Here is a 25,641-nt window from a genome sequence, read left to right as displayed (position 1 = left end):
CTTTTACCTGTAAGGGAGAAAAATAGTCCCTTCTCAGTGCTGCCCAGTGACAGAACAAGAGGTAATAGGCACAAATTCAAATACGGAACATTCTTTTTAAATGCAAGAAAAAAAACATGTCCACTGTGAGGGTGATCAGGCATAGGAACAGGTTGCTTAGAGAGCTTGTGGAGTTTACATCCTCGGAGATACACAAAACCCAACTGAACATGATGGCAATGAGCAACCTGCTCTTTCTGACCCTATTTGAAGCAGGGGAATTGGACTAGATAATCTCCAGAGATTTCTTCTGCCCTGAACTCTTCTATGATTCTGTGAAGTTACTATACAGTAATTGATTTGCATATTTGAGAGTAATAATGAATCTGTGTCTTTATTAGCGAGAGGGTAAAATGATCCCATGCTTACACCTTATACTGAGACCAAATATAAATAGACAAAGGCACAAGAACAAGTTCACAGTGGCTGGTGGTGGTTTTGTTACAGTACAAAATTTTAACCTTGGATAGGATTAATTCCATTATTTTGTGACTGTCACATAGATATGTTTAATGAAAAGTTCTTGTAGCTTGTTCAGTCATTAAAAATATATTACACTTGCAAACCTATTTATAGACCTGGCTAAAAATACCAGTGCATTTATACACATGGGTATTTACTGGCATTTAACATATTTAGTGACAAGCTAATACACATGGCTGGCAATGATGAGACCATGATAGCCCAAGAATAATATTTTGGAGTCATGATAACTATTTCCATGAGGACATCAGCTTAGTGCTCAGCAGCAATAAAGAGAAAAATGATTTGGAGCAGAGAAGAGAATAAAGCCAAGGAGGTGACTGTGCAGCTGGTCGGTGTTTCTGTGGTGCTACCAGGACTTGAATCCTGTGTGCAGGTCTGGTCCTCATCACTCAGACATGATACTGGACAGAGTTTGGGAAGGAATGACAAAGATGATCAAGAGCACAGAAAGTCTTCCAAACTTGGTTACTGACTATTCAGGGACTCTTTAGCCTGGAAAAGATGTAATTTAGGGGAATATAGCCATGGTCTAAAAAATCATGCATAACACTGGGAGACTAGTTGGGTAGGGCCTGACTACTTCTAATTTCTGCTATTATCAGAATTTTTGACCATCAAATACAGTCAGTAAGACACTATTTCACAGCAAACATGAGGTGATGGATCTTCATGTAGTAGGTGAGGAACACATGGAACTCTTTGTCAAAGGGTGTGGGATGGATTAGGAGGTTTACCTGGGGACTGGACAGGTACTTTAGAGAAGTAAACTGACTTCTTAATAGACAAACTGTCTTAGACTCATGAGATCCACTGAAACAGAAATGGTTGGAGGCTGGGGAGGTGACAGCAGGAGGGTCTTACCCTCTGATCATTTTTCCATAGGTGTGTCTGCAAATGGGGAGGCCTTGGTGAAAACCAGTACAGCCTGACAAACTGTGCCTTTGCTCAGCCTTTTAGAGGCAAACCCTCTGGAGCTGTGCAGTGCTGGATAGTATTGCAGTAATTGCACAGCTGGATAGTAGCTCCCTTTCAGTGTAGCTTTTGGAAGGTTGGGCTTTCTCCAGTTTCTGTATCAGATTCCAAGTTACAAAGAGAGAATCACTTGTATTCCCACCGCCTTGTGTAGTTTGAATTTTTTTTTTTCCTGTGAATACAAGGACTTTTAGATCAAGTGTCACAACATTACCTTAAAGCCAAAAGGGATATACTGATCCCTCATCATTTATTCTGGCATGTTCCATAAGAGGAAAGTACACCGCTAGTGAGGGAAATGGTAGTTGAGCCTCTCTGCATTTGCTCATGGGGAATTCAAACAGCAAAGTACAGCCCTTCATGGCCAAAGGCAGCAATTGTTGAATGCAGTGCTAAAAAAAAAATCTGCATAAATAACATTTCCTTCAGGGCATGTATTTATAAAGATATTTTTGAAAGTTGAAGTCTTGTATTATTTAGAAACATTGTTTTACTATTGCACTTTGTATGGGCTGAGCTGTGGAATGAGCTCTACTGTCGTGACAGAAATAGTTTTCAAGTATAGTGAGTATCTTTAAGGAAAAAAGGTTTCTTGGCTATGACATTGGTTTTGAACTCCAGCAGTCAGCTAATTCCCAGCTCCTTTAGGGAGTTGCTGTGTAACCTACAGAAGGATTTCCTAACTCAGTACTGAGCATCAAGACTGCTTGACTTTGGTGTTGTGTCTGCTTCACTTCACTGGGTGCCTGGGGAGCACAGTGCTGGCAGCGTAGCTAAAGGACTGTCTGGGTTGCTTGGTGGTGTCTTGTGAAGTTAGTCATACAAAATGCAGTCTAAATATGGTCCTCAGCATCTCTCCTCACGGCTTTGAAACAAAGCAAGTGATGCTTTTTCCTTTTCATCATTCATCTTCCAACCTTTGAAGTTTACTGGGACAAGAACTGCCTGTTACTCTGTTTCTTCATTTGCGGATATATGGGTATACATACTTGAATCAAGCAATATGTGTGATTATAGTGTAAATAAGAGAGATCTAGTTAGAAATGAATCCATCCAAGCTAATTTTGACAATTAGTTGTTGACAATTTGATAATTAGTTGGGACAATTTAAAGACACAAGAAGGCACCTAAAATTCCAGCAGGGAAAGGATTTACCAGAATCAGGGAGAGGGAATGAATTCCAACTGGTGAGCATACAGCTAGAGAAAGAGAAGGAGCTGACTACTATTTAGGAAGCAAAGAGAGGTTAGGAGGAAAAGCAGGGCATACAAAAGCTTTCTTCAAAGAAAGGAGGACTATTCTGCAGATCTAAAGTGACTGGAGATTCACGCTGACCTGTGTAATGATAAGTTGAATTCCTTTTTATTTAACCCCTCTACTTAAATAAAGTTCTGCGAAAGAAAATGTTGAACAGAAGGATGATCACTGTTTATTCATCTAGCTTAGAAAACGAAGAATCGGGTTGCATTTCTGTAAAGGCTTCTCTAACTCCCTTAAAGAAATGTAAACAGCAAGGGGTTTTTGTAAAGTTTTCAACTTTCTGAGTTTTCACTAGCTTTCAGGTGTTTTAAGTAGCTCTGTAAATTATGGGCTTTAATTAGTCTTTCAGATGACTGATCAGGAGGAAAGGAAATGGTGGTGAAAAAAGAGGAGAATTAAACTCTGTAATGCTTAATGGGCTGAGAATCATGAAAATTCAAGCTGGTCAAAAAGCCTGTCTCTCTACAAAATATATGTGTTTCAGGGGAATTCCAAGGCTGATGATGTAATCATTTTGAAACCTTTTTTCTCATCAACATTAACTCATCATCTTTTTCTTTCCTCCCATTTTAATATGATGGAGGAAATTTGTAGCACTGATTCTTCAAGAGGAAAGAAGTGACAGTTCCTTAACGTCAGAAACTTTGACCATTAATAAGCCACAGGTCAAACTAAAATATTGGACATTTCAGTTTTATGTGATCTTGTTGCTCATCATAGTTTTATAGCCCTTAACTGTCAAAGACTTCTTCCTAAATGCCTTTTCTTTTTACAAGGCACTGAGGAACTACTTATGACAGCACTTCCAAATTTACAGAGCTTAAAAACAAGTCAGATTAGTGAATCTCAAATCCTTTTAAATGCTGTCAGACATTTTAGGAAACCTGACTTATTTTTAAATTAATTTTGTTTTAATTATTGCAAGTTTCTGAGTAGCTATTCATCGCATGAAAGGTGTTCCAGACCAGTCTGCATTTTGCATAAAACTAGGAAGATTTTTTAGTTTGTAATACAGGACTTGCAAGTGTCCATGGGTGAAAGGTGGAACTGATATTTATTTCTCATTGAATGCAGAACATCTTAATTACAGAAACATGACTACAAAATATCCAAATGTACAAGACTGTCACTGTGGATGGACCTTCTGGTAGACAGCTGTGTTGGATCACAATTTCTGTGCTTTAAAATTGATAAGGCTATTCTGTTCTCCCATTCTCTAGTTGCTTTCTAATCACACTTCTATTTATTCTTAAGAACTTTGATTTAAAAACTAAACTATATAACTGATGTAAAAAAATCCTTATCCTTTAAAAAGAAATTGCCATCACTTTTACAGTGTTCTTAACTGAGTTGACTGCATGCAATTCAACCTTTTTTTATTAGAGGTTCAGAGTGGGAGGCTGCTGGGTAGGAGGTGGTTGGGATAAACAAGTAATGTTGCAGATTTTAGTTATATACTGCTGTGACCTCATAGGTTCATACCCATCAAACTCTGAAAGAGCAGGGATTTGATTTTTCAAGACTCTCAGAATTGAGAGGAGCGAAATCATAGCAGAGTGAAAGCAGAGGGACTTTGCTGTTATTTTCTGTAAGGTATTTTGTAATGAGTAGGAGCAAGAAAAGACAACCACAAGATCTGACTTTTAAAGTCAAACCTTCTACAACTGCAGTGTGTGACCTTTGGCATCATTTTTGAAGTGCTAAAACAGTAAGAGGTTCAGGGATGTGACAGCTTTGAAAAACAAGGCCAGTGCTCTTTGTGCACCACAATGTGTTTCTGTCTACAGAATGTGAATAATAATAATATTTTAACTCACAGAGACCTTCTGTAGAAGTTATTTTTCTTTGCTTTGAGAGCCCCAGATATTAAAATACGGCAAAAAATCCCTTTGTCTCTCTTTCTACATTTCTAATAGTGTGTCCTGGAAGAAGGAAGCTTGACTGTATAACCAGTTTGAATGAGCTTCAGACTATATGCCCATTCTTGCTCATGTTTTTCTGGCATTGAGAACAAATATGAAATCCATCTAAATATTTTAAAGGGAAAATTTCCCTTCCCTCCTTGTGAATTGTTAACTGCAGTAAAAGGTATTATAAAGATATTAAAAGCATTTAATACTGAGATTCCAGTAGCTGACTTGTGAATTTGTTATGCTTGGAGGGGTGGAGGAACAAAAGGTAGATAGAGAGAAGAAGAATTAGATGAGAGACAGGGAAGAAACGAATATATTGAGGACAGGTTAAATCTTTAAAGCTTTCAATGGCAAACTTTCTCTTCTTTATAGTCTACAACCTGCCTGATTTGGGAGGGCAGGGCATAATACTGTGTTATTATATCCAGCCCCTAGTCATCACAGGTAACTATGTTACATGTTTGGCTAAACGTAAATGGTCTCAATGAGACTGTCTAAATTTAACTGAGGACTTCTCCCTGTCTCATGATAAAGGATTCAGAAGAAACTGTACACCCAGAATGAAAGGAGGAAGTCATGACACTCAGCGTATTAGAAAGATAAGTTTGAGCATAAGTCATGACTGTGCAACTCTTTTTGATGTCTGTGAGAGCTATGTCCTATGGGTAGACTTATGGGAGCATCAGGGAGACAGGCTGCAGTATCACTGATCTTAGAACAATGTGAAAAATCATTAAGAGACTAGCTAGTACAGACTTAAACTAATGCAAATTGCATGGATAGAACAAGGGACAGAGAAGATAATTGTCAGCTTTAGTAAGTAAGCAACCCTGGTTAAGTAAATGTTTTGTGTTTGGTTGGTTGGTTGGTTTTTTTAATCAGATAAACACCTAGACAAAAGCATCGCATTTGAGAAGCTAAACTATAGGAAGTGATGGAAAAGAACTCAATTTTTGAAGAGGTCTCTCTAAAATTATCCAAGTAAAAAAAAGATTGTCTATGGCTTTAGTTTTATTGATCAACTAGTGATTGCAAATCAAAATAATATAAAAATGCTCTAATTATCAGTTTAATTAGTTCCCAAATATTTCATTTGTTGTAGTAGCAAGAATTAGAAGAAAATCTTAGATTTTTGAAAAGATTCCCCTTTGGGAAGGTATCATTGTGGTATATTTTTCTTGCAAATTGAAAGGCCTTCTCTTGTCAAGCATTAGTCTTCTCATATTTACTTTTGTAAGAGCACCAAAAGTAACTGTGCTTTGTCCATAGCTACCAAAGCCCTCATCACCTCACTGGACAGTCCTTAAAGGCAATAGTAGAGTGATTTTTATACTCTGCAAACATATGTGTAATAGAAGGAAATCACAGACCTGAAGAGTGACACGTATAGATAATGATCCTGTTGGACAAATTAGTCCTAAAGGCTTCTGTTCTGTGTGCCATTTCTCTTAAGACGATTTACAGGACATAGAGGTTACATGTGCTGGAGGAAGCTGTGGGATGGACTTGAGGTGGAACACTACCATATAGTGTGTTTCTGTGGTGTGATGGTTTGAGCTGAAATCAGTCAGTTGTCTTACTAATAGCTGGTGCAGTGCTGTGTTTTGAGTGTATGATGAGAATAACGTTGATAAAACACTGATGCTTTAGCAGTTGCCAAGTAATCGCTACACTAAGACAAGGACTTTTCAGCTTTACATGCCCTGCCAGTGAGAGGGCTGGGGAGGCACAAGGGAGGAAGGGAACACAGCCAGGACAACTGACCCCAACTGGCCATAGGGATGTTCTATACCATATGACATCACGTTCTGTATATAAACTGTGAGGAAGGCTGGCCAGGGGCCACTGCCCAGGAACCAGCTGGGCATTGGTTGGCAAATGCGAGCAATTGTATTGTGCATCACTTTTTTTGTATCTTCTAATTATTTTACTACTATTATTATTATTATTGTCCTTACCACCATGATTATTATTTCTTTACTTGTCTGTCGTAATAAACAGTCTTTATTTCAACCCATGAGTTTTCTTACTTTTACTCCTCTGATTCTCTCCTTCATCCCACTGTGAGGGAAGTGAGTGAGCAGCTGTGTGGGGCTTAGTCGCTGGCAGAGCTTAAGCCACGCCACATGGAAAAATGAGTAAAGTCATATGGTGAAAAGAAAATAAATCGGTCTGGGAAATTTGCCTCAACATGGGGAAAAAAATAAAAGTTGTCTTTAACTAAAACAAGATCCAGTAGGAAAACTGTTTAGACCAATTTCAGATGCCATAACTTGGCTGCTTTTGCTCCAGTACTGGCCTGCCCTGTCACATTACTATTCAAAATATTTTCAAGATCGCAGCTTGTTGAATTGAGTCCTGGAGTGCAGCCAGGTGGCCTCAATCAATGGGAAAGGGCAGTAGCACAAGAAAAAGTCACAGAGTAGGGGATAGAGAGGGAATGTGGCTCTTTGCCTAGGTGATATCCATCTCAGACAGAGCAATGGAGCAGGACATACCTGCGCAGCCACTGAGATATTTTGTCTCTCCCAGAGTCACAGGCCTTTTGCAAGGTCTGACAAACCAGCTACACTCACCTGCCTGTAATGTGGTGTTGTGCAGTGCTGAACTGAATAAGAGCACGTCTCCCCATGTTTTGCATTGTTGTCACACCTCCATACAGGCCCTCAAAAATAAACCAGTTGTGCCACCACAAAGGCAGATCCTTAATCATTGTCTCACTGAATCACTGATCTGATTCTGGAGGTCAGAATCTTCAAGTTATGGAAAGAAGTGCTGTCATTTGGTGTTTGTCATTATAAACTTCCTCATTCAGGCACATACATTCACCATGCACACATAAAGGCTGTTGTTTATATGAAGGCAGTTTATATGTTGTTTATAAAGGATTCCTGGAAATGCACCAGTACCTTGAGTTACATTGGGAGATTCCTGAGGTATATGTGGAAGTTAATGTGCTAGCTCTGAAGATATGCAGTGGGATATTTTGCATCAATGAAAGTTTTCTTAAGTCTTTCAGTTCCTGTCCAATGTCTTTCAAGGTAATAGTGTACCGTGTTTAGGCAGGTAGCTTTAATGGCAAACTTTTTGTCAAGACAGTGAGAGGCTGTTCCATGACAGGTACTCATTGGATTTCACTTTCATCTTTACAGCATTGCATTTATTTTTGTTGGCCACGTCCACTCCATGTCCTAGTTAGACGTAGCAAAGCTAAGTGACATTTTGAGTATATGGTAAGAATTTTGGAGGTAGGAGTGCTTATTTTCTTCAAAGTGGAATCTGAAGAGGTATAGAAATAAAAGAACAAAGATAAGCCCTGGTTTCTTCACTGGCAGATCCTGGTATCTTGTCCAAGATGTTTGCAATACGTCTTAGCCATACATCTAAGACATGGAGATGTGAGACTCTAAGATGTAAGACATCTAGAGATGTAAGACTCTCTAAGACTAGAGATGTGAGACAATTGACCTTTAAAACTGAGCCCTTAACAAGAGAATTTTCCTTCTGAATTTATTTTGCTTTCTTCGAAGTATTGCAACTTTATGAAGTATGGGTTTGGGTGGGGATTTTTGCATTTTAGAGACTACGAAGAAGAATTATATCCAAATTAATGGAGTTTAGTTATGATGATATAGCATTATATAAAACTAAATGCTTTTCTGTCCCTTGATTTCCTTATCCATAGATTAGATGTTAGAGGATATTTTGAGATGCTTAGGGATCTAAGAGGAGGAGGACTACATTTACGCTCAGGTTCAGTTCCCAGAATGAAGAACTGCCATGGAAGAAAGTTAGTTTAGAGAAATCCATGGTACAGCTGCTACACAAAACACAAGTTGCAAACTATGGTTTAGGAAATGAAGGGTAACACCTGTTGCTGAAGACTTAAATCCAAAGTTTTTAGATATTGCAGGAAGAGTAGGAGATAAGAGGGGTATCACCTATGTCCTAGGTTCTATGCCACTGTAGGACTGATTAAAAGTTGCAGGTGACAGAAGGAAAGAAGTAAATGGAGCACATCCCATGCTACGGAGAGCTACTGGTGTGCCATAGGGATTTGATCTGTGTGGGAAATTCTATCCCTGAATCTGGGTATCAAGTGAATTTTGAGGAGGTTTCCATCTTCCAGGAACTGAGAAGTCAGTACCAATAGAAGCTCCTACAGATCCCATTTGACATATTGTGTCTAACCACCTCTAGAGAAAGAAAGGCATCAGAGAAAGACAGCTACACAAACCACAACCACCCCTTCATTTGGTGCTCAGTGAAGCTAAGTTACAAAAGCTTTACGTCCTGCAGATGATCCTATCGTGCAGTTTTCCAGTCTTCCAACAATCCTTGAAAATACCCGTGAATTGGTTACTGAAGGATTTGTACTGCAGTTTAATTTAGATTAATTAATTAATCTTTGCTGGTTTAAATTACTATGATCCTTCAGTGGCTGGTGAATTCTTAATGCCTCCTCCTTTCTCGTTAGACTTAGCTCTTCAAAGCAGAGGGACTGTTTATGGCTGTCTGAGTATGACAGCCACATTTCTCTATGCAGACCTCAGAAACTTATAATAAGCACTACTAGAATTCAATATTGGATGAAAAAAATTACATTTTAAAATATTAAAATGTTTTACAGGTGATCTTTAGTCCCTGTACACTGTCTTGTTCTCTGCTAAATAATGCTGGAGAAGAGAATTCACTTATGTTACTGCTTGCTTACTTGTGGCCTGAACTTACAGTGCAGAGTCACAGTCTGGGTTTGTTTTTTTTTTTCTTTTCTTTTCTTTTTTTTTTCTTTGTCCTGACAGAAAGATTTCGGGATTTACTGCTTCTACATTCAAATCAAGATACAGAGATTCTGCCCATCTTTCAGCAGAGACGCTATCCCAAGTAAGTAAGACTGTCTTCTTGGGAGAAATAAAACCTTTATCTCTTTGCTGTGAGGGAGAGTGAAACATTTATAGCACTGCACATACTTTTGGTGTGAGGTCCTTAGACTGAGCTGTCAGGGAGCCACACTTGCACTATCTTTGCGGTCTTTTGAGTGGTGTTGGGGAGAGGCAGAGATGCTTTGGAAGCGTGACCGGCTGTCAGTGGGAAGGTGGTGATGGCAGAGCGCAGATGTTAAGTTGCCTGGATCAGTGTCTGATGGAGCTTTGTTTCACTGTTGACATAGGCAGGTGTTTTGTTAGGCTAATCCCCACTCTTACTTATGGGATTCCATCATTTATAGTGAAAGATTCCCATTTATTTTAACAGGCTTTCCTCTGAAAGGCTGCAAACACTAGAAAACATTTTTTTCAGCCTTTTTTAAGGGATAGATGTTTGCCTATATCCTTTTGTGGATATAGGCAAATGAAAAGAGTAGTGTTGTATGTTTAGGAGATCTTGAATATATTGAGTATCCTGGAAAATACCTCTTCTTTTTCCAAGTGACATACCTGAATGAAAAAATAAAAGCTCCTTGTTATTATGTTGGCTAGAAGAAGCAGTCACTTTCAGTTAAATCTTGAAAAGAAGCAGTGAAGGGGAAAGAAAAAGAAATGGTCCTCACATTGACCATGATCAGAGTTAGCAGTAAAAGAAGGCTAGTGCAGGATGGACAGAGGGAGGAGAAGGAAGAAAAAATATATGGTGCCAATCCCCCATCGATGATGGAAACAAGCAAATTATTTATTTTAGTTATCATTGTTTGGATGTTCCTGAAATAGATAAGAAGCCAGTGGAGCAAAGTGTTAAATATGTCTCTCAAAATCTGATAATACAATTTTTTTTAAGAGCAGGCAACAATTAGAGGGGCTGAGTGCTGAAAGCCAGACACCTCTTCAGTCACCTCTTTACTGTGAATACTTGAAAATAAAAGCACTCAAGGATGAAATCCTGATTCTGAAAATGGTGAAATTTTGCTTTGATTTCAATGGAGACAGGATTTTATCCTGCTAAATTAATGTGTTGTATGTTGTCACTGTTTTACTGGAATACTTGGAAGTACAATATATGAAACAGTGGGAGGCACTTTATGTGGATGGACTGGTCTACTTGTTGCACAAGGACTTCCATGAATTATTACTTTTCTTCTCATCCTTTGGAAACCTAGCAGTAGAATGCTTTGCTTGGCTTAGATGATTTCATTTTTTATATGGACACTGTCAGACAAGTCTGAGAACCTGGTTCATTGTCCTTCCTCAAAGAACAGACTTATTTCTACATAAATAATTTCTGACATTCTGACTTTCCATTTCATTTCATTAAATTTATTGCTAGCATTTTTGGCAAGTACAGTCTACTAACAGTATTACACATTGTCAGATTCATGTGTGAATGAGTATCTGCTGTCTTTTGCTTAAAGGGTGTTTCAGCTCTTTGAAGACTGTACAGCAAATAGCTTGTACGGAGCCCTGTAGCTGTTTGAAGTTACAGTAGCTTTGCATCACAAAAGGATATATGTTTTCATCCACATGGCATAATTGACTGATTCCTCTATTGTACAAAGTCAGCCAAATTTTGGTACCTAACTAAAAGAAAAGTTTAAGTTTGTTCTTAAAAGCAATAGATTTTTGTTTATAGTATCATTAACTGGTGAAAATTTGCTTGCTGGTTATATAAATTCATTATATATTATAGTTCTTTTAGAAACAGGTTGAAAACTATTGATGTGTCCAAATTTTTCAAGTGAAGTGCTCGTGTTCAGCAGGGTAGAAAACCTGCTCATCTTCATAATATATTTTGTCTTATTCCCATGTAAGTTTTTACCCTTCCCTATGCTCTTTCTCATTGAAAGGTTACTTAGAAATGAAAGTAGGGAAGAGACATATCATAAATCAGTGTCCCTTCACTGACTTCAGCTGATCAGTGGCTGGTTGTACTACATAAAAGTCTGAGCAGTAAGGTTGTTTTAATGAGATATTGTCAAGGGGCATGGGCTGTAGTTTGTAATGATTAGGGAAATCTTGTGAATGTAGAAGGTTAAAAATAGAAGGCAATTTTTAGTAATGACTTGGCTGAATGGCTTGACAAAGCAGGGCTTAGTAGGTAGAAAGGACAAAAGTTTTCATGTATTAAAGACATGTGCCCAAAAGAAAGAGATTGGATAGGAGAATGTTCAGTACCAGTCAGGATATTCAGAATCACCACAATAAATATTAAAGACTAAATGAGCAAACTCTAATCCATCAACTTTTGAAAGAAATAGAAACCTTGATGTTCTTGCCTGAATTATGTTCTTGTACATTTATTATATTAAGGCCTGAACTCTTTCCCAGGGAACAGCAGGATAATTCTGAGTGCATGTTTGTTCTCAGAAAAGATGTCTGTGCATTGGAATTTCTGGAAGAAGTTTTCTAGAATATGCATGGACATTGTTCTGGATTTTCTTGGGTAAATGTGTCAAGGAAACCCAATTTTCCCTCCTGGCTGATGCAGAAATGCAGGATCCTTTTGAAGTCCTTGTGTTTGCCTGAGTTTATTCTGATGGTCTTGGCCAAGGAGCAAATATCTACTATGGCAAGTAGAGGAGACATATAGAGGCCTGCGCTTACAAAGATTAAGCTTTTAAGGCCTCACGGCACATCACCTTGACTTCCTTGAGTTACTACTATGTATCCACAAGTAACATGGCATCATGAGCATCAGTTCTCACTGTGGCCTGGGGGCTGAGATGCAGTTCTTTGCCCGCACATGGGTACAGTACCCATCCAGACAGGCCAACCTGCACTATGCATCCTCTCACTTTTCTTCTCAAGGCTGCAGAGCAGAGGGAGCTTGGCTGTGTCTTATGTTTCAGTCATGCCTACAGTAGGATTTCTTAATGAAACACGCTGCGCTGCATGTAGGTACAGGGTACGGAACTAGCAAGACCAGTGTAATCCAGGCAAGTCTTTTTGATACAAGTGACTGATGTGGTTCAGAAATCAGATGTCACTCCCCCCTCATCCACCCACAGAGAGAAATATTTTGAGGGGAAAACCTGTCTCCTAGCTGACATGAAGCCATTACCATGTCTGTGAGGATTCACATTCCTGAAACTAAGAATAAGCCTACAGCTGTGAGCAACCAAGTGGGTTGGGGTGCATAGCTGCTTCTAAGCATAACTGCCTGGGAAGACCTTCTGTGTGCAAACTAAATTACAGACATACTTGTATCCTGTTCCTTCTCTCCCTCACTCCACAAGTGTGCTGAAGTAATTGATATGAATTACACCAGCAGTCAGGTTCTGTCAGCAAACTGAACTTTTTTAAATGAATCTTATCCCAACTCCTTACTTTGACAATGAGCATTCGGGCTTCTGTATCTCATAAAAAACTTTTCAGAATTTCACATTTAGCACATTTCTGCAGGAGCTGGTATCAAACTCATGCTTTTCTTGATTGCCCACTTTATTGATGACATTCCAAAATTTTTTTTTCATGGTTTTCACTCGTAAAATGCAAGAACTTCAGAGGTACAGCAAAGACTACACAGGATTCTTCTTGAAGAAGACACTATGCTCATTAATTTGGCTGTGGGGTCCAGCATATGAAGGTTGATTGGTGCTAGTAGCAGAGGCTTAGGTTGCTGCGTCCCATCAGGATCTTTGGTCTTTTCCTGCTGACTCCAGTCGGCTCCTGACTGCCTGTGCTGTGTGCGCAAGGAAGCATCAGTGAGACCTTTCTCTTGTAGTTGGGCCTGATAATGTCAAAAGAAAAAAAAAAAAAAAACAACAAACTCAAGAGAACAGAATGATAGAATGATACTGGAAGTGATAAAAGAAGCGTGAGAGTGAGAAATTAGGTTGGTGGGTGAAAAAGGCAGGAGAGAGGCTTACACTGCACAGAACAGCACTGGAGAGGAATGTGCCAAAAATTCTACTGGGGTTATAGGTATTTAGCAGTTTTCTCTGTCTATGAGTGATTTGACAGTTCAGCAGTACTTTATATTTTCAAGTTATTGCTGAAATCCTTGCATACATATATAGGTTTTTTAGAGGGATTATTTGCTTCTTTTTTTCCCCTCTTCAGAAATATTTGCAGTCTTCATTCTTCTCTTTTGTTCATTTGGTAGAAAAGTTTTTGTATGATTCACAAATCTTAAGATCAGAAGGAGCTGTTATGTTCCATTTAATTTGAGTCCCTTCTTAACATAAGCCAAAGACATCACCCAGTAATCCCTGCATCAAGTTTCTTGTTCAACCCTAAATTCTCAAGGAATTTAGAAAGTCATCCAGTCTTTATATTGAGATGTTAAAAAATGGGAAATTCACAAGCCTTTAGATCAGCACGTTTCAGTTGTCAATTATTTCACCTATGTATAACATAAATTTAACTTCAATTTCCAGTTTTTGCTATCTCACTGTACCATTTTCTGATGAACAAGAAAGTTCTGTACCATCTGAAGTGGCACCTCCATACAAGAGGTTGGAGATCACTTAAAAAACTTGCCCTTGACTTGAAAAAAAAAGAAAAAAAATTTTCTTCCAGGGTAAGACTTATTAAAAAGGTCTCTAAAAATTTTAAAACCTTCCCCAAAGTTTTCCCTTTTGTTAAAAAAAAAAAAAAAAAAACAAACCAAAACAATTCAAAACCAAACAAACCCCTCAAAAACAAACAAACAAAAAACAAACAGAAAACCCCCACCCAAACCCAACCAACCAAACAAGAAGAAACAGAGCAGAAAATAAGGAAGTATTTTGGTAATTGTTTCCATAATGTGCACATAGAGAAATAATATCACTTGTTTGTAGTCAAATAAGGAGACAATCTAAATTAATAAATTTAACTTTATAAAAAGCAAATATTATTTAAATAGGATGAAAAAGTCTTGAACTTAGGAGAAAAAAAAATGAACTTAGAACCAAGCAGGTATAATGAAAGGATATTCCAAATTCATTTGGTTTCCATCAGTCATAAAATTTCAAACCATTCTTCAGCGTATATTCATGGTAATTTAAGGTAGCCTTGTGTATGCACAAAAATGCTGGTCATTTTCATGTCACAGAAATCCCAGAAAATGGAGGATCTTGATTTTTATATGGATATATGTCTCCTCAAATACATATTTTTGAAGGTGATCTTTGAAAAGCTGCTGAAAATTTTATCTCAAACAAAGCCAAATGGTGTTATTCAATTCTCATCATGGAGCAGTCTAGACAAATAGGCGGCAGAAAGTTAGTGCCCTAAACCATTGTGCCTTCTGGTTTCCAATTGCTGCTCATTTTAGTGATAATGGATCTGTAATGGATCTGTGCCAGTTTCCTACAGCTTGAAATTTGAGCCAAGAAACAGATAATATTTCATAAATAATACCCCGGGAATGAAACTTGTATCTTATTTGTAACTGTCTTGAGAACATTTTTCTTTTTAGAGGGAAATAATTTGTATCTAACTAAAGAAAATAGTGAGTTGTGGCTTCCAGAACTGATAATGCTCAGTCAGTGCATCCATTGAGATTCTCTTGAAGCATGCATGAGAGCAGCTAACAGGATCATGGCCTAGAAACCCAATTCAGTTTGTGTTAGAAACAAAGGTAACATCTTCCTTGCTGTTCAACAAGCGGTAAAATCATGACCTGTGTGTTCATAGCTCAGTTTTCATTGTAAAGGCAAAGAGATTTTTAATTTGAAAAATGGGTGGAAAAATCACAGAGTGATTTTCTATAAAAGGCTTTCTGTGAAGTTCTTTACAAAAGATGTTCTCTTCTTACGGAGGAGAAACTGAGGTATGGGACTCTGATGTGAGTTACCATCGTCACCTAGGAGCAATTCTCCTGGGGATGAGACCAGAAATAGAAATCAGGTCTTCCACAGTCCTTTCAGTTGTGTGCACTTGGCTCTCTTATATAAAATAACATTTATCCCATTTTCCACTGAAAAACACATGGCTTGCCCATATTGCTGAAATCAGATGGAGAAGTTCCAAGTGAAGGAGCTTTTCAGAAATGCCCACACAAACACTTTAAATGCTTTATGAAGCATTGTGTGGTAAGCATGAAAATTACTGTTTTTGAAGTGCTCCAAGTTTTACTTCAAAATGCAGGTTAGAGGCAAAGTATCATCAGCCTGACTCCTCAGAAGCCTGAGTTTCAGAGAATTTTGATGACTTGAATAAAAAAGACATACCTGTTTAAGGAATCTGTAATGACCATTAAAAGAAACTCAAGCTGTTTAGGGAGAAGAATATTTATAGGGCATTTTAATGGTTTGGATTTTGTCTCTTATTCTTTTTTTTTTTATTTTTTTTTATGTGACTTGCAGTGATATCACGTTATCCTGCAGAGTTTGCAGAGCGGTGCAAGGTTGACCTCCATGACAATGAAACACTCACTCTAAGTAAAGACCATTTTCCTGTCCCTTGGGGTTTTTACCAAATGGGAAGAACAATACTAGCAATGGGGTAAAGACTGGTAGCTGTTCATTAAAAACAGCAATCATGTTATAGGAGTAAAAATTCAAGTATTGGATTTAAATTTTGTTGAAACCATAATGAAAATGGGAAGAAAGAGGACAGTATATATACTGTGCTTTACATCTTCAAGCTCAGATCCTACAAAGAATCAAGTGGACAGATCCAGATAATCTCAAAAAGGACTATTAAAATTTTTAAGACTAAATGTTAAACTAAAATGTGGGTCATAAATTCCTCAAGACAGAGGCTATATCCGTTTAGAATATCAGTACAATGCTCCAGTAACTTGCAAAATAAAGACACTTTTGTTCTGTTTCCAAAAGCCTCAGGTTCTCATAACGACAGCAGAGAGTGAACCAACTCCCTTAAAGTCTAAGGGAATATTGCTGCTGTCTTCAACAGGGCTCAGACCTGAAATCCAAGGCACAAGTACAAATCTTTCTAGGTAGAAAGATAGATAAAAAAAAAAAAAACTGTAAGAAATTTGTGCAGAAACATACATGGAAAATTGAAGCTCCGTGTGCATAGGTATTGTCTTTTAAGTACCAAGCATTCTAAAATGCTGTTTAATTTATCTGTTTATCATAGCATAGTTGTGGCTTATTAGCAGTCATGAACTGTTTTATGAAAAACATTGCAATAATCCCAGCTGAGAGTGGGAAAGGGCTGAAGGAGAATAAAAGATGCCTAATCCTTTCAAAATATTTTGGAGATTAAATTATTGCTTTGTTCGAAGTGAATGGGATAAGACAAAATATTAGAGCTGGTTTTCCTTGGGCTATTTGGGAGTATGTGCATGGCTCTTGATAAAGCCTGTTGATTTAATTGATGTATACCTGCCTATTACTGAGCAGCAGCATGAGACTGTGGGGAGTTATCTGCCACCAGATGTCTCAAGGGATGTTTTTTTTAAACATCTCAAACAGAAGTTATAGTAGTTTGAGGCAGAAATTATTAGTGAAGTTCTTTGATTCATTATGTAAGAGAGAGTTACAATGATCCCTTCTGGCTTTACATCCAGTTTTATCTAGTTATAAAAATAATGGCTTATATTAGTTTTAAAAATAAAAAGTAGTTTCATAATTACCATATTACAGAAATCCAGTCACCAGGCTCTGGAAAAAAAAGAAAAACAAGTGCTAAAGAGTTTTGGTTGTTGACAGGAGTGATTTCCTCCTGGGCACAATCCTGTGCAACCTACTTTAGGTAAACCTGCTTGAGCAGGGGGTTGCACTAGATGACCTCCAGAGGTCCCTTCTAACTCCAGTCATTCTCTGATTCTGTGGTTCCATATGAACTCTATGGATAAAATGGAGCAGCATCATTCATTCACTCCTCTATGCCTACGTGCACATTAGCAATTTTATTTTTGGCCCCATGCTTTCAGTGAGGGACTCTGGAGGCTGTTTCCTTTCATAGAAATTGTTAAAGGAGGCAACATCTTTGGCTGGTGCTTTGTTAGTAAGTCTTGGTGGAAAATGGAGAAAAAAAAGATTCCAGCTATAATAAAGGGCAAAATGGACCTAAACATATGAAAGAAACTGGGAGGGGAAAAAAGCTGCCTGCCATGTCATCCCTTATGTTCCATGTAACATATAAGCCATAAGTGTATTTCCTGATCTTTAACACTGGTAGAAGTTTGTCAATATTCATTGCTCTTCTGGCCCTTCCCCAAACAAGGTTTGAAGAAGCAAGTAAACTGTTAGATAAGCATCTCATCTATACCTCAAGTCTGTCTTCATGCTATTTAATACCACAGAGCGAGGGGAGCACAAACCTTCAAGCCAAAGAGACTGTTAGGATATTCTAGTTTTACATAAAATGGGCAAAGATTATTTGTTCTCTTCAGGACATGAGCCTAGATTTCAGTTTTAGCAATCTTTTACTGTGTGGCACCAGTGGAGTGGTTCAATTCTGAGTGCCAGGCTCTTTAATATATATGTAAGGGAGACACTTCACATTTCTTTTTCATGAAACATGTTGGCCCTTAAACTCTTGGTACTAATCAGGGGCAGCAACAGGCCCATGTTGATCTAGCAGCATTCCCTGTCTCTTCAGCGAACTGGATAGGAGATCTGGGCTGTGGTATGCCAGCTGGACCACCCTGAATTGGGCACCCCCAAATAAACACTTATATTCACCTCATTTCATGGAGGAATTTGTTCCAGCAGCTCGGCTAGAGCTTAGCTCAGAACTAACAAGTCTTAAAAATTGGCAGCCATCTCATCCCACCATATTTTACTGTAGATGTTAATTATCCTCAATCATGGGGACGGGAGTTGGCTGCTGGGAGATAGTGCCCAGTGGGCCAAGCATAGCCCCAAGGAAACTTCTTCTATGACCTTGTCAAGTGGTTTGCAAGAATCACAAGTGCTTTTGAATGGCCAGACAACTAGCAGCTGGAAAACATTGTTAGCAGCTGCAGAACTGCAACAGCCCATGATATTAGCTGACAAATCCTTTCTGAGTGTTGCCTAATCAGCTGGCTGAGGCTGCTCATGAGCGGAATTGGAGACTAAAGTAGATAAGTCTGAACACAAAAGCTGTTTGAATAGAAGATGTGTACTGGTTTGTTTCATGGTGAAGATAAGTTGGATGATATTCAGAGTTCCTGGTTGTTGTTTTTTAAGAGAAGAATTTTGTGAGCTACAGATTTGTCAGAAAATTAGCAATCTGGGCATCTGCACCTAAAGTGAGGCATTACATGTGTCAAGTGAGCTTATTAGTGATGGGTTTCTTTGGTATAAATGTAGTGACATTTTTTCTTCCATTAAAGCAATGAAAGAAGATGTCTTACAGGTACCAACCAGAAAGAAAAGATATGAAAATCATTTGCTTTAGAGCCTAATAACTTTCATGTAACACTTTGCTTTATGACTTAATTATCCACTGCTGTCAAGGTATCTTTATAATACAAGGTTTAAATTAAATTTGTGTATAGTTGAAAGTTATTTAGAATCAAACTCTCATTTAAAACCAAGCATTTAAAGCTTCCACATTCCCCTGGGAGCTTGTATAAGGCAAAATTGCTGCATACTCCAAAAACCCACATGGGAGCAGGATCAGTCCTCCTACCCCAAATCCACTTGACTAGTATGGAATTTATAACCTATACTACAACCTATGCAGTTACCAGTGCAAATATTCTCTGTATTCTCTCCAGTTTCATGAAATACTCATAAATGTTTAGTGAAAACCAAATACCTGAGAGTTTCCATGGACTGGTGTCTTGTTTCCCTCTGCATGGTGCATCACGATGTTACCTAAGGATATTATGGCTTTCTATTTCCCTTCACTTTATACTGTGCCTTTAAGATTGAAGTAGAATTTTTAGGTACATTACTGTTGGTGATTTCTAATATTCTTAAGGTTTAATTTCTTCCTTTTAGACAAATCACCATAACAGATTAAACATCTTTATTATATTTAACCAATTCTGAAAGTCTTACAGTAGGGTTTTTTTTGTTGTTTGTTTGTTTTTGTTTTTGTTTTTTTTGGCATGGATAGCTGAAGTTTCCTAAGCTATATTTGAAATGTGAGCATTTATTTCCAGTCTTTTCTTTAAAATGACAGTATTACATCCCTTCTCGAAAGACTTTAAATACTATTTGTACTTTATTTTTTGTGCCATACTTCTTACCTTGTGGGGCAAAATACATCAATGGAAGTAGTTGTTCACAATTTCTCCATCACATGGTATTGTTTTACCAGACCAAGGCTAAAGAAATGGTGGTAGAACTTTGTTATGCATTTTCTTGTGCTTCAACTTGGATAAGGCAAATCATGTAGATGTAATGCTGTCTTGTGAAGGGAATTAAATCTGATGTTCTGGCCATTTGGGCGCTATGAAAATGAGACTCTCTGCTCTTAGTAATACACTGAGAGCATCTCCTGCAGTGCAGTTTTCAAGGGAAGCATCTTTAGAATTTCAGCTCATCACTCTATCTGTGAATCTGAGAATTTAAAGGTGGAGAGATACCACTCACTTTGCTCAAATCTAGGAAAGTGGCACTTTATTCCAGCTGGTGTAAGGTAAAATCTGAAGTTGTGAACCAAACTCAGGCTTTCTGTAATTTTTTAGTACAAGTTGAAAGAAAGACTAAAAAGTACCAAAATCCATTTATTAGGGTGCTGCAGTGGACAATTCAGTGTCTGTGCCAGTTTTTCTGAATGGGAAGGGCAGGGACTGCTGGCCTGAAGGATCATAGCTGATCCGAAGATTGTAAAAGTCATTGGTCACATATTTCAGTTGTGCCCAAGTGAAATGCTGTGCCACTTTCCCTCCAGAGAAAACAGACTTTCTGTGAAGGACAGTAGTTACATGTCAGCCTCTCCATTAGCCCTGTTTTGTTTCAAGGAAACAGCATGAAATTTTGATTCAGCTCACATCTGTAAAATTTGCTGCTGAAGTAAAAATTAAAAAAAAATCTAAAATATTTTTTTTCTGAATGGCTTGGAAGGGAGCAGTGATGCTGAATATTATATGGCCTGAATGGGTGGAGGGAGGGAGGGAGGAAGGAAGGAAGGAAGGAAGGAAGGAAGGAAGGAAGGAAAGGAAGAGAGGGAGGGAGGGAGGGCAGATGTAACTTTCTGGTTTGTGCACAGTCCACACATTACGTGGAGAAAAATACCTTAACTCAAAAGAACGGGTTTACTTTATGACACCAGCAGAGCAAAATCTAATGAGCTTGTTCAGTGACATAGAACTCTGGCTGTAATGAGAGGCTCTGGGCACTACTCTTCTGTGACATACAAGTGTTGTTAGTATTGATGGACAACCTGAGCTCCTTCTGTGTTGTGTTGGGGAGAAGAGTTTAAGGAATGTGCTGTGAATTTATTTGTGAATTGCTGTGTCCTCAGGAGAAAACAGGCTGAGTTCATCATCTCCAAATCTTCTTCCACCCATGGTTCCATTAGCACTTGAACATCTAATTCAAAGTTCTAAGTGCAGCAGAAGGGCTGCTCCCTGCAGCTCAGCCCCTGCTTCCCTCTTTCCAGAGTCAGCCTAAGCTGAGATGGGGAACTTTTCTAGCTTTCACACACTCCATCTGTAGCAGTGCTTTGCTGTCTGAAAGCATTTTTGGGTGTGTAGCACATTGTATGCATGTATACATGTATATGTAGTGACATATATACATGTCACTACATTGTATGCATGTGTATCACATGTGTATACACATTTTTGCCTTCATGTTGTTAGATGACAGTAACTGGTTGTGTAGTGGCTGATGGTTAACTTTTTTTTTTTTTTTTGGTGCATATTTGCACTACAATTAAGGAATCCACTTAAAAAAGTCAGTGCGAACAGTGGTTAGCAAAATTTGATCTGTCCCTCTCAAGTCATTTGATAGCAAAATAGAGCAGGTTGGCTGCAAGCAGCCCTAAAGAGCACCACTGGAGCTTAAGAAATCCATTTATCTCTGTATTGGCTATGCCAGCTGTTTATAGTCAGATGCACCCCCCTCACTGAATTAACTTTTTTGTTATTTATTTGGCCCTGCACTCAGGTTCTGGCACCAGTTAATAGCATCTGCGCCATGTAGAAATGTTTTGGCAATTATGAGCCAATTAAATTTGGCTCATTCCCTTGTTCTATTCTTCTTGTGATGTCCAAGGAGAAGACTCATGACTGAAATATTTAGCATCTAGTAGAAAAATAAAAAGAGTGTCTTGATTCTGCTGAGTCTGGGGTCTGTTTATCTCTGTACTGAAGGTCCCTTGGAGGATGAAAGTTCAAGGGACACTGCACTGTTAAAACTTTTTCTCAGAAAAATATATATCAAAAGTACTTCTTTTTACATTTATGGTTTTATTATCATTGGGTCACTAGTGTTAAAAAAAGCCCCTGTGCACTCAAGTATTTGAACACTGTCATCTAAGGTTAACAAAACTGATGAAATAAAAGTAACAAGGAAATAGCAAGGATGGTGGCTTTGTCCACAGTCAGCTTTACCCTTTCTTAAATTTGTTTGTCTTGGCAAGGCCTCTCCAATGAGATACGAAACTATTGCTTACCCTTTTTTAAACTGTCTGGTTTAAAACTGTCAGATAAAAGCCATCAGTTAGACAGATGGAAACCATAAAACAACAAATCTCTAGGAATAGTCCTTTGTGTAACGTTGTATTCCTTTCCTTTTACATGCTCATTAAGGATTGTGATCCATATATTGATGGGGTTTGTGACCACCATTACAGGAATATTTATGGGCCTCACAAACTTTTAATGGAATCAGTGTTGCAATGCTCCTCTCTGTTAGAGAAATATAACTATTTTTGCCTAACCACTAGATAGTGTCACACAATATCAAAAAGATTTACCCAAGTTCTCCGAAGAAAGGTATGGCAGAGAATGGGTTGGATCCCAGCACAGCACCCAAGAGAGAGACTGCATTCCTCCTCTCTATGCTCTTTGTAAAGTTCCTACTCCAAGGGGAAAAGTTCCTTTTGATTAGGGATCATTGGGTGCTTTCACAATAGATATAGCAGTAACAATGCTAGAAACATTTGGTGGTGGTTTACCAAATGGTTGATGAACGCAATCATTAGGAAAAACATTAATGCAGTTTTCAGAATCTCAGAAAGGAACAACCAGAAAGTATTCACTTCTCTGCCCGTTTTTTACTTTACAATTTGTTTAAATTACAACTGTTAAGGGATCCCTTAAACAGAAGGAAAGTAAGCGGTGTGTAGAACATCTAAATCACTGATGACAGCTGATGGATAAAGAGTAAAGTCTTCAAAAAATGAGGTTTAGTAGATACACAGAACCTAGAGCAATGGGATTTCATCTGCTGTTTACTGACCATTTTGTGGTGTATTTGCTTGCAAATACAGGTACCACAGCAGGATAAATAGTAAAAAGCAGACTTGGTATATGTATACACTTGTATAGTGGATATCTGCTTGATAATACATCTTTTAGTCCCGCAGAACTAAATCTTGATATCATGTACTTCAGTAGCACTTTTGTGACTTGTCTTGTTCTGGAATCATATTTTGTTTCCATAGGGAATTCAGCAAAGTATTGTCCAAATAAGAATACAGCGCAGTTTATTAAAATAAAAAAAAAAAAATAAAAAAAATAAAAAAAAAAAAAGAGAGAGAGAGAAAAAAAGAGAAAGAAAGAAAGGTCAGTGCTGACAGGTGGCAAGCAGCAAATAGTTCTTAAGCAGAGAATTTTAAAAGGAGTGAGACATCAGACAACAATTCGTCTTGAGATGTGTTCTTTCAATATATCAAATAATGAATTATAAGGAGGGAGATGTAAACACCAAATTAATTAAAGCACTGGATTTAATTACTAGGGAGGATAGTATAGTTAGAGCAGATGGAATGAAATTTCTGAATGGTCTGGCAAATTTTAGGAGGTGGATGGAAGAAAAGGATGATGAGTTGGAATAGTCAGAAATGTCAGACTGTTCACCAAAAGAGAAATTATCACCACTGAAGAAGAAACAGTGACATAGGGTGGGAGAATACTTTATAACAGCCTTTTGTCTGTTTTGTATCAGACTATGAAACCTATTAGAATCACAGAATCATTAATGTTGGAAAAGACTCCAAAGGTCATCGAGTCCAACCTTTGATCCAACATCACTATGTAAACTAAACCTTAGCACTTAGTGCCACATGCAGTCATTTTTTGAAAACTTCCAGGGATGGTGCCTTTACTGCCTCCCTGGGTAGTCAGTTCCAACACTTCACCACCCTTTCAGTGAAGCAATTCTTCTTGATGGCCAGCCTGAACCTCCCCTGGCACAGCTTGAAACCATGTCCTCCCACCTTGTCACTCGTTGCCTGTGAGAAGAGACTGAGCCCCACTGGCTACAACCTTCTCTCAGGCAGTTGTAGAGAGCAATAAGGTCCCCCCTGTGCCTGCTTTTCTCCAGGCTAAACCCCAGCTCCCTAAGTCAATCCTCATATGACTTACTCTCTAGACCCTTCCCCAGCTCTGTTGCCCTTCTCTGGACACGCTCCAGCACCTCAATGTCTTTTTTGAAGTGAGGGGCCCAGAGCTGGACATAGTATTTGAGGTGCAGCTTTGAGTAAGCTTAAACATTAAGCTAATTACACTAAGTATCCTTTATCTTGTGGAGGGGAGTTCTGAGAATGTGTTGTTACCTGATTATGCCAAAACAAAGAGTAGAGCCGAGGATGTAAATGACATTCTGGAAATGGCAGTAGATCAGCATAAGAGAGATGGAATTACAAGTCTGGACTTATCCTCCTCTCTGACTGATCAAAACTGACATTTTAGGTATGACCTGAGCTACAGTCCTGGGATCTGCATTTCACAATGACAACAAACAGGATGGGGATCAGCTTTACTGGTATGGAGCTGCAGGACACTTGATTTTGTGCAAGAAATCTTACGTATTTGTGCAACAAATCTTATTTGTTGTGTTTTTGTAGAATGGCAAGACCAGTCACACACAATGGGGTTTCTCTGTAAATATGCAGAGCAACTTCAGAGGCCTTGGTCAATAGGAACTGGTATTGAACCTACAGGAAAAGCTTCTTTGGCTCAGACCCTGACTTTGTGCCAGATGCTGTGATGCCCAGCCTCTGTTCTCTGCAGTTCCTTACAGTCACCTTGCCCTGCAGTAGTGTTTCTCAGCCAGTGGGTTGTAGCCCTCAGGATATTCATGAAAAGCAGAGGTGGGAAAGATTAGGAGAAGAATTGTGTATTTAAAGTACTTAAACACTAGTCCACTCTCTGTTTCTGAGCAAGTCACTCATCTGATTTGTTTGGGGTCACCTCTCCTCTCTAAGCTCCTTATATATAACTCATAGAAATGCTAAAAATCTGTTAATATGAGTAGTCTTACAGCACACGGCAAGGTAAGAGCTTGAAGGAGTTTAAAAATTCAAGGGATAAAAATTTCTTTATTTTGAATAACTCAAGAGGGCTGCACAGAGACATCTTTGTGTGGTAGTACCAAGGACACTGCCACCTATGAATAATAATGTCATTATACAGGTCCTTGGCAGGACTGAAACTGAAACACTGCAGACAGTAATGGGCCATTCACTCTGAAAAGCAGAATTTGAAATAAGAAGTTGGAGCATGTTCAGAGAAAAACAAAGAGGTCAGGATAGTCAGGACTGCATTGAGCTCATCTGCGATGTAATGCAGTGTACTCTCTGGTTACTTGATAAGCTTCTGTCAGTGAATCTATATGCAGACTCATCTTTAGGCTTCTGTTGACTTCAGAAATTCCTTCTCCAAGTTGGGTGATCTGCCATTTTACTGCAACTGTGTATGGTTCACTCTACTGTTCAGCAGATGTTCTTTCTTCCCATTTTGGCCTTGCCAGTTTTCTGTATTGCTTTCCGGATAAGAGACCATCTGCCTAAGGAAATGAGCTTGTCTGACCATCGATGAACATCTGGAAGCCATCTGAAGTTGCATTATCACTATCTTGCAGACCTCTCTAACTGTCAGAGGAATACTGAGAGAATATCTTTTCTATGCTTTCTGGCAGCCAAATTCAAGCATAGATTCTTTACAGACCCAAAGCAGTAATTACTTGCTTCATGAAACTGCCCTGAAGGAAACTTACTCCTATAGGCACATTCACTGGCTTGTATAGGATGTG

General features: G+C 38.5%; 1 protein-coding gene across 2 annotated transcripts in view; it reads left to right on the top strand.

The window, feature by feature from the left end:
• NOX4 (NADPH oxidase 4) overlaps window positions 1–25,641 on the top strand; it is a 101,554-nt gene that overhangs the window by 54,620 nt on the left and 21,293 nt on the right. For both annotated transcript variants that reach the window (XM_027895817.1, XM_027895818.1), the window contains exon 13: window positions 9,473–9,554. In XM_027895817.1, the coding sequence (XP_027751618.1) occupies window positions 9,473–9,554 (82 nt within the window). The remainder of the gene's footprint in view (window positions 1–9,472; window positions 9,555–25,641) is intronic.

This window comes from Empidonax traillii, unplaced genomic scaffold (assembly GCF_003031625.1).
Source record: "Empidonax traillii isolate 1590-97213 ecotype Southwest subspecies unplaced genomic scaffold, ASM303162v1 scaffold471:size1368335, whole genome shotgun sequence".
Classification (NCBI taxonomy): domain Eukaryota; kingdom Metazoa; phylum Chordata; class Aves; order Passeriformes; family Tyrannidae; genus Empidonax; species Empidonax traillii.
Note: the sequence above shows the minus strand (reverse complement) of the source record. Positions and strands in the feature narration are given on the sequence as shown.